The sequence below is a fragment of the Carlito syrichta genome, unplaced genomic scaffold (genome assembly GCF_000164805.1).
Source record: "Carlito syrichta isolate Samal-C Ts95f unplaced genomic scaffold, Tarsius_syrichta-2.0.1 Scaffold309696, whole genome shotgun sequence".
Classification (NCBI taxonomy): domain Eukaryota; kingdom Metazoa; phylum Chordata; class Mammalia; order Primates; family Tarsiidae; genus Carlito; species Carlito syrichta.
Window position 1 is genome coordinate 87330 of NW_007253792.1, and position 14610 is coordinate 101939.

Sequence of the window (14610 nt, forward strand, 5' to 3'; positions counted from 1 at the left end):
CGGATGGATCGCCAGAGCCCAGCAGGTCGAGGCTGCGGTGGCCGGGAGCAGCCACTGCACTCCAGTCTGGGCAACAGAGTGAGACTCCAACCAAAAAAATAAAATAAAATAAAATGCTCCCAGAAGGAGACCTCCCTGAGCTCCCCCTAGGGGAGGAAGCCCCAGAAGGCTTGGAGAAGAGGGAAGCCAGCCACCAGGAAGGAGGGAGGACTTTCCTACAGGCCTGGGCTTGAAATTCTGGTCTCCTGCTGGCCAAGGAAGAGTCCTGTCACTTCTTGTAAAGACCCATGGAAGTGGACCCGACCGTATTTCTGCTCTCTTGTTGGCATATGCAAATGTGACTCTCACTGAAAGCAAGGCTTGTTTTCTGGACTCAAGAGTTGAACACTGGAGTGGGATGGAGGAGGGGAACTTGGCCTTTGGGGCCTTAGCGAGCAGCACGGCTCCCAGGGGGCTGGGTGCTCAGAGGCGAATTTTATTGTCAAAAACTCAAAAGGGGAAATTAACTTGAGGTGCAGGCAACCTGTATTCCCCAGCTGCTGCCTCACTGACAGTGTTGTGAATAACCTGCCTTTCTGTGTTTACAAACTGAGGAATTTGGCCTAAGAACCCTGTGACTGGAGGGAGGAAGCCAAATAAACTATGAAAGGACACATTATGGATTTAATACCCCCAATGAGCAGCCATTTTAACATTGGGTAAATCTTACATTTTTCTAGCAGTTCACTTAATCTCTGATCACTAGCCAAGGACAGAGCCCATTTCACAGAGGTAGCTATTGATAACTGCTTTGCAACCCCTTCCCCAGATTGTTTTGTATCAATCAGTTTTTCTATTTCAAGTATTTGTCTCTACCTGTAAGAGTTAACCTAATCAGCCCTTCATGACCTTCACGACACAGACAGACCCCACCACCATGGTGGCAATCATGTGGCTAACCCACCCACCTGCCTGCTGTCCATCACCTGACATCAGTACCTGCGCTCACCTGCCCCTTTGCGATGATGTGGAGCAGACCCCCACCCAATCACCTTATGACCTTCCCCCATCAAAGGGAAAGGTTAAAAGGACTCAACCACCAGCAATCAGAGGCCACTGCCTTGCTAAGCTATGGTGTGGTCATGTGCTCTTTGAGCTATGGCCAGGCCATATTTTCTTAAGCTTTGGACCCCTCCCCTCCCTTGGGGAGGTAAATCTCCTCTTTCTCTCTCTCTCTCCAATTTACTTTCTAAATAAACTATATTTACTAATCTAACTTCTGTGCCATTCTTTACATCTTTCTGGCAGGCACCAGATGGCACACCAGACACACCCACCCCCCAGCAGGCCTGACCTAACATTCTGCAGGCCCGCTGGGAGTGTGGCCTAGCAAATAATAAACAAACCAGTCTTATGATGTCAATCAAGCCAACAACATTGAGAAATAGGGATCAGATGCAGGCCAACATGGTGTATCTTTCCATGCCTAAACCACCATTTGAGCGTCCAGGAAACATAAGAGATAATGAAAAAGACATAAGGGAGAGTTCTTCCACGGCTGCCCACCTGAGGGAAAGCCAGCGGGCTCACAGTGACCCACAGCCACAGGACCCGGAGTCTCTTCCTCTCTGACCTCAGGCCTCGACTCCCTCCCTCTCGCGCTTCCTCTGCTCCAGTCATGCTGGCTGCTTCCACTCCATTTCTTAAGCCTGGCTGCACTCTCTCACTCAGGGCCTTGGCACTTGCTGACCCCTCTTCCTGGAATGCTCTCTCTCTAGACAGACACTCCCTCTCTCGTCTTAACGGACTCAGCCTTCTCTTCTACGTGAGCCCCTCCCCAGCAGTCCTAGCTAAGAGGTCATCCCTTCCCCACCGCAGTCTTCTTTCCTGCTGCATTACTTTTCTTCTTAGCATATCTCTCTGACATATTACATCTTCTCCTTTTCTAACTTGTGTATTGTCTCTCCTAAGGTACGGATTTCTGTCTGCTTTGTTCACTCTTATCACTGTGTGCACAGTAAACATTCCATAAATAAATATGTGTTGACTGAACAAATGAATGAGTCCATGGGTAAAACATGTTGAAAGGGGTGACTGTTTCCCCCAGAAGCAAAGATTTCTTTGAGGACAGCTCTGCTGCAGCACATGGGCATTTTTTTCTGCTGCCTCTTACTGAGGCTTCGGCTGTGGAGAGTCAAATTCCTTGGTATTAGATTTGAGTACTGAGACTCTGAAACAGGGGCCCACAGCAGAACGCTATGCATCTCACAGCAAAGACCTGCTAGCTGTTCCCCAAGCCTGTGTCCCCCCAAAGAGCTCTCACACATGCTATATGTCCTGCACTCTGTGTCTAACTGGGATCATGCTGTCAGAGGAAATATAGGCAGAGGTGATGCCTGCTACCCCCAGGTCTGGCCCCAATACATCCTGTGCGACTGTCCTCATCGCTCTCTTCACTGGTCAGCCAAAATAAGGAGAAATCAGTGGAGAGTCTGAGATTCTAAAAGACGGTAGTGCTGACGGATGGAGAAACCTGGGGCCCTGGGTGACTGTGTGGGTCAGTGCCCCGCTCCCCCCCAGGACTGTACCAAGACTGTGAAATAAACCTGTTATATGTTGGGGTTGTTTGTTAAAGCTGCCAGTGTAACTTACCTTGATGACAGAGATATTAAGGCCGTTATAACATAAAGTGCCATGTTAGGCAATATTGCCCTTGGTCATTTGATGTATGTTACATCCTAAGAGAAATTTAATTTACTTTTCTTAACCGGAACGTCAGCCTCACTGGACTTCTGTGAAAATTATATTGAATTGCCAAGGGTGAGGCAGGAGGAGATAGAGAGAAGCTATTAAAACACTTCTTCAAGTTTAGCTGTCTTCTTCCTTAAATAATAGCACCCATTGCACACTTGGGCAGCAGCTGGGGCAATCTTTGCAGACACATTTGTGGGGAACCATAACCCAATCCCAGTTCTGAGACACTGGAAACTTACAGCGGCCACTGCTGTCCCCCATGCACGGGGGCTTCTGCTCATAATGTGAAAGCTACATTTTCCACACATCAGGCTGTAGCTTTCGATTTAGAGCTTCCATGACCACAACATAACTTCTGTGCATACCGAATGTAATCCACTTTTCAAGGGGAGCTTTCCCCTCTCACCCAGGTCAGGGAAGTCAGACCAACATCAGCCATCATCCTCAAACAGGGTCTGCTTCCAGTGCCCAAACAAAGCACAAAAAAAACATGAAAACGTAGCAAAATATTACCTGTCCAGCCAGCATTTCGTATAACAGGACACCATAAGCCCACCAGTCCACAGATTTTCCATACGGCTGATAAGCGATTATCTGTGTAAAAACAAATACACCAATTACATGTAGTAGTGAGTTAAACAGCCCCTGTTAGGACAGGTACACCAAGCAGGCTGGCATCTACACACTTAGTCCCTGTACACGAAGTGATGGTAAAGGTCTGTCTGATTCCACAGCAGGGGAAGAGGGTCCTTCAAGTCAGACACACTCTGTGGAAATTCAGAGTGAAGAAAATGACCTTGAATAAAGATGATGAGGGAAAAAAAAAAAAAAATCAGACACACTGAGAACTATCCCCCAGTGATTAATTGCCCAAACCTGTTTTGGGACTCCTCTCTGGAATCCATCTGGAGGTGTTAAGCACTGTCTGAATGTAGGTTTAATTGCACTAATTGGTGGAAGATATTTGGACACCAAGGTGCATTTAATTTTTTTTTTTAAGCCAGAGGTCATTCAGAGATAGGGTCTAATACATAAGACGATCAAACTATGTAACAGAGTTTCACTAAAAGTCATGAGGAGGAGGAGGAGGAGGAGAAAGAGGAGTAACTAAAATAAAAATGGTTTATTAAATACCAGCTTCATTGCCTTGCAGGATGGCTATGTGCTCATGCATGAAATTCCCAGACCCATGGATCATGCCCCAGCATTCAAGGCAGAGACATACTGACAGGTACTCAGCATAGCCAATCTGCCATTTTATATAAGACTCTGACTTTAAAATGTTCTAGAATATTTTTTTAAGTGGCCCCAGATGGCTACTTAAATGTCCCGGGGCATAAGGGAACTTTCTGCATGTGCGCCCACCTCCATGCCTTTAATGTATTGCTAATATTTCTCCACATAGAATGAGAGGTACAAGTGCCTGTGGTTTGCCCAAGTGTGGGTAGCAAGGAGTGTACACTTGTTGTTGGCAGCTTTGCGGCTTATGCCTTGACAGAAAATGATAAGCACAGAAACCTATAAAAAGTTCTTCACTTCTTTTACTGCATTTATTCTTTACTGCACATTCTTTTCTGAAAACTAGGAGAAAACACACACACACCCACACACACCCCACCAAATGAGCCTCCAACCTGTTACCTGGAGATGATACATGTCATTCCAGTTTCCAGACACAAAATTATTGAATCAAAGGAGCTGCATAATTTTATAACTTTTTACATAATGGCAAGTTGCCTTTCTAAAAAGGTTTGGACTGAACTTATATCCCTACCTAATACCAGTTTCATATTTTCCATCAACTAGGTAAACTCACTCTTGAAAAAATAATCTTTTTTAAAAAAGTTCCACAAGCTAAGCATGTTCATTAAAGAAAAACTAGAAAAGGTAAATAAATAAGACAGCAAAATTGTTTATAGACCACCCATAAATATTATTAATGTTGTTTTCATATAAACCTTTCCATCTTTTCTCTAGGTGTGGAATATGTGGGCATATACATTTTTAAAAATGGGATTATGCCAACCCACTATTCTATAGCCAGTTTATTTAATAATATAGCATGAGTATCTCTGCAAGATCTTTGATTATATCTGCAGGACAAATTCCTACAAATAGAATTGCTGGGTCAAAATAAATGTTTTTGACTCAGAAGACAAACTGCCAGATTACTCAAGAATGGTAGACATCAGCAGTAAACAAGCCTCACTGTTTCCAAAATGTGCCAATTTGATAACTGAAAGTGATAGTCCAATGACCCTTTCATTTGCATTTTTTCTGAGTTGGGGTCTTACTCTGTCACCCAGGTTGGAGTGCACTCCAGGTCCCTGCAGTTTGGCCTCCTGGGCTCAGGCAATCCTTCTGCCTCAGCATTCCTAGTAGATGGAATTATAGGTGTGTGCCACCACGCTTGGCTAATTTGTTGATTTACTGCAGAGAGAAGGTCTCGCTATTGCCTAGGCTGGTCTTGAACTCATGGGCTCATGTGAATCTCCCACCTCGGCTTCCCAAAGTGCTGGGATTACAGGTGTGAGTCACCATGCCCGGCCTCATTAGCATTTTTTCCTATTTCACATTTTCACATGGGAATTAGCCATCTGTGTTTGTTTTTCTTTGCTTTGTTTTAGTCAACTACCTGACTAGGTACTTTGCCCAGTATTTCTATCATGATTGAATGGTTTACTCACCAATGCTTTCAGAAACTAAGCTAGATGCCAGGGATACAATGCAGAAAGGGGCAGAGAAGGTCCCCACCCTCACAGAGATTACATGAATACTTTTTTCTTACTGATTAATGAGCGTTCTTTATATTTTAAGGATATCAGCCATGTGGTCACTTTTACAGACAGTTTTCCCAAGGCATCATTTACTTGTGTTTTGTTTACAGTATCTTTTGATGTTCAGAAATATTAGGACAACACAGGAAACCTAACCTGGAATTTTCTCGCAAAGGCCAACCCTTTATTACCCCAGCATTATTTAACCAACAAGCCACCCTTCCCTAAGCTGTTTGAAAAGTCACTTCCATCACGCACTAAGCCATCAGCTTGGACCTCCTCCTTCCCGCCGGGCAAGGACCCCACCTTTCATCCAGGGAAGCTTCCTGAGTCCAGGATGAAGCCTTGTGCCTTGCTCATCACCCCAGCACAGTGTCTTCTCCTTTCCAGCACTCGCCAGAGCTGCAATCACATTTGCATCGATATTTGCATAAGGGTTCTACCTCGATGGATAAAGATTCTCTGCAGGTAGGATCCATGTTCATCCCTGAAGCCCGGCACCGGGCAAAACGCCTGACTCGTGAACACGGCTCCAGCCAACACGACTGGGTATTTGCCAGATGCCAAGCATCGGAGGGGTGCTTAACAGACGTTGTCACCTTTGATTAGGTAGATGCTACAAGTATCCCTATTTTGCTGATGAAAAACGGAGATTAAGAAAGATGAAGAAACTTGTTCAAGGTGTGCCCTGTCAGGCAGGGGCAGAGCAGGAGTCTGCACTGAGGATCTCCTGGTTTGGAATCTGTTCTTTGCAGCTGCTCCACAGAGTTCAACCGGAACTTCTGAAAGCCTGATTTGATCGCACCTCCTGAAGCGTGGCTGCCAGAGGCCCTTCAACAGAGGGAAAATGGCGAGCTGTGGCGATTTCAGGACTGCCATTAAGTCTTTGTATAAGAGGGATGACCAGCCAGAAGGCGCTGTTGATTTTGGCTGGGCTCACTCATGTGTCTGGGAGTCAGGGGGCTGTCGCTGATCCAGGCTGGCACCAGATGCAATTGGCAGGCAATTCTGTTTCTGTTTTGTTTGTTTTTCAAAGTTAGAAAGAAAACAGAGCACTGCTATACCACATAAGCGCACAGGATGACTACATAATTTTCCTGACTAGATTAAAACACTGAGACAAAACTTAAAATGGGTAGCCTAGACAAGCATTTAAATGGTGGCTTTCCTGTTCCGCATTCTGATTTTTTTAACTTTTATATTTTTTATTTTAAAGATGGGGGGTACAATTTGGGGTTAGGCATACAAATGTTCATTATGCAGGTGCCCTTGTTGATGAGGAGTGTGCATCCTACTTTGAAACATGACACCGCATGGCCTCGTATGGGAGACACATGGCTGAAGCATGTGCTTGACAACCATTTGCTTAATGAATAGGCAGTGAACAAATGAACGGACATGTGAAGGGAGGAAAGGACAAATGAACTCACCGACGCTTGGACCTGCTTCCTGCCTTTCCATCGGTTTTGCCGGTAGCGGCCTCTGTTTCCTGCATCTAGAAGGCAGAAGCCATGCAGCTAACCAGAGAGGAGAGACAAGGCGCTCCCCAGCATGGCAGTCCAGCTCCCAGGGAAAGCCCTGCCTGCCTAGAAAGGCCATGGCACGGTGAAGTGGGTGGCTGCACATGAACTCTGCGGAACACTGTAGGGCGCTATGCCACCATGCAGCACCACTGTAATTTTGACCAGAGGATATGTTATTTCCCTTCATTTTACAGGACAATCTTCAATTAGTCGAACTACAAGATATTTTAATACAGACTTCTTTTCTAAAAATGTTTCTAAAAATTTCAATAGCTGTTGATAGGGGCTTTAAGTGTATTCACCACCCCCATCTGTATAGTATGTACCCGATAGATGATTTTTTAAAAAAAAAAAGACTTCAATCAAAGGATTAATGAGCCCAGCCACCTTCTCTAAAAAGTGTCACAGACTCAAGGTCTTAGCTTAGGGCTGCTCTCTAAATTAACATTCTAAGAAAATGTGACAAGGTTCCACAAAGACAATTATTGTCTTGCATACCTTGCCCCCATCAATAGAGTCTTTTTAGAGCTGCAGATTATAAAACCAAAGAAAAACATACTCTGTGATGCCAGGTAGGAAATGCCTTTCTCCAAGCAAACGTTTGCAGGGCAGAAAGAGTTGTGCAACAGGCAACACTGTTCTCAAGAAGCTCCCGTGAGAAAGGAATACCAAAAGAGAAACCCACGGGAAAACAAGTTTTAATTCAGTGATCAGTTACAGCAGTACTTCCCAACAAACTAATTCAAAGCACAGCATCAAACTCAGGAAAATTAAGATTGGATCAATCCTGGCCACTGGAAACGCCCATTTTAACTGAATGGAGCTGTCCCATCCTCAATCCCTCAGTCAACAAGATCAAGGCCTGATTTATACATTGGATTCCCATCTCAAAGAAATAAAAATAAAGCCATTTCCTTGAGAGTAGTGGCAGTATAAGCTCTGCTGGCTCGTTCTCCACTTAGTGCACACTTAGTACACTTAACCTGCATCCTTAAGCAAAAACACAAATCCATCTAAAACGGTTTTGCAAAATTCTGAAGGCTCTTGCATGTCTGCACTGCAGCGGGTGGCTAATCTCACTTCAGTTGCAGCAGGTGTAAAACTTAACCCAGAACCCAAATTTACACATGAGAACGCAGGAAAAGTGTAAAAAAACAGGCTATCACACTGCTATGTCAGAGAACACATGAGAATCGAAGGAGCAAAGCCCCTGAGCCAGCGGGTGTTCGCCAACACTCTGCATCTCTCCTGCCCCGGACTCCTCTGCTGTGGGGCTCTGGCTAGTCCTGGCCGGTGGATGGGAAGAGGAAGTGAGGCTTCACTGCCATGCTGAGGTGGTGAGAAGCCCCGCGCTGTGACGCTAGAGGCCACGTGCTTTGGACAACTTGGCTCCAAGATGGAGGAGAGTCCCCGACTCGCATCAGATGACGTGCGAGCACTGAGTGCAGACTTCCTGGGTTAAGTACGAGGACTTCAAGGGGGGCTGTGGCTGCTAGGTCAGCTCCCTCCTTCAGGTAAGCAAGTCACAACATCACAGCTTATCTACAACCCTGTCCTGACCAAGGAGAAGAGCAACAGAAATTCTCTTTGGGAGAGTAAAATGCACTTGCTGAGCACCTGCCATGTGTCATGCGTACTGCAGGCATCTTCTCGTGTAATCTGAGGAAGCAGAAATGATTATTATAGCAAGTCCTCACTTAACGTCGGCAGTAGGTTCTTGGAAATTGCAACTTTACACGAAATGACATACAGCAGGCTCTCAAATGAGATCGCTTCCTTATCAAGTTATAATGTTGATGCGAAAAAAAAAAATCGGTTTTGTCACACGTTGTTTCACTTGAAGTCACAGTTTCCAAGAACCTACTGAGGACGCCATCTTATAGGTGAGAAGACTGAGGTTCAGGAAGTTCAGAAACTTGCCTGAAGTCAATCAATTAATGAATGGCACTATGAATACTGGCATATTTATTTTAAGGGTATAATTGTGTGGTTTTCAAATACACTCATATTGGGATCAATAAAATATTAATCAGCAAAAAGGGGAGGCTGAACTGGAGGGCTGCACGTTATTTCACATCCTATGTTCTACAAGTATCTGAGCAGTCTGTACAAGGTGCAGACCCCGAGTGTGGAAAGCCGTCTAAAGTGAGGGGGCGACGGTCCTGTTTCTGGTCAGAATAATTCATGGATCCTCATTTTTCAATTCTGTATCAACTGGCTCCCGTTTGCTCTGCACTGTCTATTTCTACAGCCTTAAACGCCTATGACTCCTGCTGATAACGCGTCTCCTTGCTCTAAGGCTTACCCAAAGCAGGATGCCAAGCGCCAACGGCTTATTATTCTCATGACAGCATCCATGGGTCCCAGTGAGCCTGCCTGCTCACCGCTGGGCTGAGATTACAAAGTCACTCAGACACTGTAGGGCCTTCAGTTATAACAAAGCGATGGGATTCACAACTAACCAAAGCATTTCTTCGCAGAGAAGCTCAAAATCTGTCTGTCACCCCTGGTTTGCAAAACAGATGAAATGGAGGTTCTGAAGATCTAAGTTGCAGGGTACAAGGTGCACCCTCATCACTGCACATTCGTTTTTAGAATAAAGCACATCTCTTCCTCAACGAGTGACTGCTATTAATAAATACCTCCAACTAACCAAAGCCTCCCGCAGAAGGGCAATGGCCTTTAGACAGCCCACTGGAAGATAAGCGATCACATACACGTGACTTGGGGTGTGGGCTGCATGGCCCCTTTCAAGCCTTCTAGAGCTCCTGCCCCGTCCAGTAGCCACTGGCCACCTGTGGTTTCTGAGCACTCAACACGTGGCTGCTGCAAACTGAGACGTGCTCTAGGTATAAAATACACATCAGATGTCGAAAACTTAGTATAAAAAGTGCAAAAAGGCTTGTTAATGTTCTATTGTTAACAAATTAATAAATTACATCAGCTTTGTCTGTTTCTTTTCTGACCTGCTGACATGGCTGCCAAGCACAGTTTCAGCTGACATTTTCTTCTACTAGACTCTCCGAAGGTCACTGGCTCCTATGACCCACCCTGGTTCTCTGGCTCCCGCTGCTGAGAAAAGCAGCTTTGGGCTGAAGACCAGGCTCAGAGGCCACGGGATGGGTGATGCGACTCCGAGCATGCTCCTAACGGGGACAGGAACTGGCGTCTCCAGCTCCAGTGGGCAGACAGGGACTGGCGGTCAAGCCCAGGGCTGCCTGACGCCCTGAAGCCCCAGGCAAGGGACCGCGATGGCAGTTTGGCTTCTCGCGATGAAGACACTCACAAAAGGAGAGGCACAGTGGGCAAGAAGGACTGGAGCTGGCACACTTTCCTGCGCACACAGGGGGCTGAGCTTTGGCTTCAGAGACAGACCCCAGCAGGGCCACCGCCATTTGGTTTTCCTGTGATCTGTCCTTAAGATCATTGTTATTATATTTACATGAGCCGACTGCCTGGGGGAATGTCAGGATGTTACAAATGGCTGCCTGTCTTGAAACAGTGAGATATGAATGAGCTTTCCTCCAGCCAGGGCGCAGGACCAGGTGCGAATGGGGGTGGGGCCGCTCTTCGCCAGGCCCAAGACCCACAGCGGCTGGAAGGATGTCGCTCCAAGGCCATCCGGACCTCCACTCTCTACCAGGGGTATCAGTGCGAAGGTCTCTGGAAGAAACTTCCTAATTTCTGCCAGCTCAGGCCTGGAGGACCTAGGAAAAGCACAGCCGGCTTCAGATGCTGCAGGCACCGCAACAACTGTGACCACGAGCTGGGCTCCTCAGAGCCGGTGGCTCACCCAGACCTCACAAGACATCCTCCACAGCTGAGGACACGAGGCACAGAGGGGTTGAGCTGCTTGCCCAAGGCTACTAGCTGGTGAGCAGCAAGGCTGGCTTTGGACTCTGGCCACTCACTGGCTTTGGCATTCACCCTTTCAAGTACTTTCGAACACTGGAGGTCTTCACCCAGTATGGTTCCTTAGACCGCTGTGGTGGGTTCTAGCCCAGTTAAGGTAGCTCTTGCTGAAAAGGGGTTTCAGTGTATAACAAGATCAAAATGGCCATGATGCTACACCACTCAGGAACTCTGGTTCTGAGGGCTATTCCTCGAGGGCCCACGAGACCGGAAGGTATATTATACGAGACTCACTCCCCACTCTTGGCAGTCCCTGATTGGATGCTTCGCTTCAGTCCATGCTGCCCTCGCCCCTGAGCCCTAGAACCTGGCCACAAGGCTCCTCCCAAGGTGTCATTAAAAATGACGGTGGTCTTTATGCACAAAACAGGCTCAAGTCCTCTTGCTGTCTCAGGGAGACAGCGAATACTCTCTCCTTTTCTCAAACATGAAAACATTTTATTTTGATGGAAAGATTATGGTTGTTTGGAAAAACATAAATTCTCAAGGATAGAACATAAGTGCACAAGAAACATTCTTTTACTGGTTTCTTTTTTAATTTTAATTTTTTAAAAAATATTTTATTTTAAAAATGTGGAATTCAGTTCAGGATTAGGTATACAAGTGGTCATCATGCAAGTAAAGTTTGGGGCTCCTTTTGGTAACCACTTTGCCTGGTTTGAGGTCAGGTGCCCTTATATCGAGGTTGTTCTCCCCAACACCCCCCACCCCGGCAATATCCTGCTACTGCCGATCTCTTCTCTATACGATTATGGTAAATGTTCAGAGTACACTTATGAGACAGAACATATGATACTCTGTTTCTGTGATAGAGCACGAGTATTATAGACTCTAAATCCATCCAAGTTGCTGCAAAGTCCATATCTTTGTCCTTCTTTATGGCAATATAATATATTCCATTGTGCATATGTACCACTTTTTTTTTTTTAATCCAGGCCAGTTTTGATGGGCAGCATGGTTGGTTCTATGCTTTTGCTATTGTGAATAGTGATGCAATAAACATGCGTGCACAGGCGTCTTTTCTGTAGAATGCTTTGAGTTCCTCTGGGTATAGTCTCAGTAGGGAGATTGCTGGGTCATATGGAAGGTCAATTTCTAGTTCTTTCAGAAATCTCCACACTGTTTTCCAAAGAAGTTGCACTAGTTTGCAATCCCACCAGCAGTGCAGAAGGCATTCCTTTTTCTCCACATCCCCGCCAGCATCAGCTGTTGTTTGTTTTATTAATGATGGCCATTCTTTACTGGGGTTAGGTGGTATCTCAATGTCTTTTTGATTTGCATTTCTCTGATGATGATTGAGGCTGAGCATTTTTTCATGTCTGTTGGCTGCCCGTATATCTCCTTTGGAGAAGTGTCTATTCGTGTCTTTTGCCCACTTTTTAATATGGCTATTTGTTTTTTTCCTTTCCACACATTTGAGTTTCTTATAGATCCTATATGTTAGGCCTTTGTCAGATATACAGTTGGCAAATATTTTTTCCCATTCTGTGGGCTGTCTTCCCTCTGTTCATGGTTTCCTTTGCTTTGCAGAAGCTCGTTCATGAGATGAAGCCCCATTTGTCTATCTTATTTCTTAAGGTATGGGCATTTAGGGTTCTCATCAGGAATTGGTTACCGGTTCCAATTTCCACAAGGGTGTCTCCTGTATTTTCTAAGATTCTTATAGTGTGAGGTTTTATGTTTAGGTCTTTGATCCATTTAGAGTTGATTTTTGTATATGGTGATAGGTAGGGGTCCTGTTTCATTCTTCTGCATGTGGTCAGCCAGTTTTCCCAGCACTATTTGCTAAATAAGGTCTCCTCTCCTCAGTAGTTGTTATTGATGGCTTTGCCAAAGATGAGTTCCTTGAGAGATGGAGTTTTTGCTTCTGGAATCTCTATCCTGTTCTATTGGTCAATATGTCTGTCCTTGTACCAATACCAGGCTGTTTTGATTATTATAGTCTTATAGTAAAGTTTAAAGTCTGGAAGTGTGAAACCTTCCACTGTTTCTATTCCTAAGGATTTTGTTGGCTATTAGTGGTCCTTTATGTTTCCATATGAATTTCTGTATTGTCACTTCCAGGTCTGGGAAGAATGATGTTGGTAATTTAATGGGTATTGCGTTGAATCTGCAGATTGCCTTTGGTAGGATGGACATTTTAACAATGTTGATTTTTCCTATCCATAAGCATGGAATATTTTTCCAATTGTTTTTGTCTTCTTTGATTTCTTTGAGCAGTATTTTGTAGTTTTCATTGTAAAAGTCTTTTACTTCTCTGCTTAGGAAGATGCCAAGGTATTTCATTTTTGTGTGTGACTATTATGAAAGGGATTGTACTTTTCATTTGGTTCTCTGTTTGTTGCTGGTGTAATAGATGGCAACTATATTTTGCACATTGATTTTGTACACAAGATTTTGCCAAAGTCCTTTATCAGTGAGAGCAGATCTTTGATCCATTTAGAGTTGATGTTTGTATATGGTAATAGGTTGGATTTTCGAGGCATAGGATCATATTGTCAGCAAAGAGAGATCACTTAACTTCTTCTTTTCCTATTTGGATATCCCTGATTTCTTTCTCTTGTCTAATTGCTCTAGCTAGGACTTCCAACACAATGATGAACAAGAGGGGGAAAGTGGGAAGCACTGTTTTGTTTCGGTTTTCAGGGGAAATGTTTCCAGTTTCTTTCCATTTAGCACTATGCTGGCTGTAGGTTTACTGTAAATGGCGCTTACTATTTTGAGGTATGTTCCTTCTATGCCTAAGTTTTTAAAGGTTTTTATCAAGAAGGGATGTTGGGTTTTACCAAAAGCTCTTTCTGCATCTAATGATATAACTAGGTGGTTTCTGTTTTTACACCTTTTGATGTATTTAATTACATTTATGGTCTTGTGGATGTTGAACTAGCCCTGCATCCCAGGGATGAAGCCTACTTGGTCATGGTGGATGATTTTTGAGATGTGTTGTTGGATCTGATTTGCTAGAATCGTGATGAAAATTTTTGCATCTATGTTCATTATGGATTTTGGCCTGTATTTCTCTTTTATATGTTGGGTCATTAGCCATTTTGGGCATCAGTGTGATGTTAGCTTTGTAAAATGATTTGGGAAGAATTCCGTCTTTTTCAATTGCTTGGAATACTTTCAGTAGGATTGGTATTAGCTCCTCCCTGTGTGTTCTGTAGAATTCAACTGGAAGGCTGTCTGGGTCCAGTGGTGTTTTTGGTAGGTAGTTTTCTAATGACAGAATTGATTTCCCAGGTTGCTATTGGTCTATTTAGTGTCTCAGTGACTTCTTGTTTCAACCTTGGGAGGTTGTGTGATGTCAGAAAGTCCTCCGTTTCATTTAGGTTATCAAGTTTGTTTCCATACAGGTGTGTGCATAGTAATGTCTGGTAATCTTTTGTACTTCTTTAGGGTCAATTGTGATTTGATCTTTTGTATTTTTGATTGTGTTTATTTGGACCTTTCCTCTCTTTTTGTTTTTTTTTTTTTTTTTGGTCACTCGACTAGGGATCCATCAGTTTTGTTTATTCTTTCAAAGAACCAGTGTTTTGTTTTGTTGATTTCTTTCTCTAACATTTTTGTCTTCTATGTCCCACATTTGGGCTTTTACTTTGGTGATCTGAATTCTTCTGCTAAAGTTAGGGTTTTGGTGGTCTTGGATTTCCAGCTCCCTTAGGTGA

General features: G+C 44.5%; 1 protein-coding gene across 1 annotated transcript in view; it reads right to left on the reverse strand.

The window, feature by feature from the left end:
• Window positions 1-14610, reverse strand: part of PRKCA (protein kinase C alpha) — a 468463-nt gene that overhangs the window by 21191 nt on the left and 432662 nt on the right. Inside the window, exon 15 of the mRNA XM_008067537.1 lies at window positions 3247-3327. Coding sequence (XP_008065728.1) covers window positions 3247-3327 — 81 coding nt within the window. The remainder of the gene's footprint in view (window positions 1-3246; window positions 3328-14610) is intronic.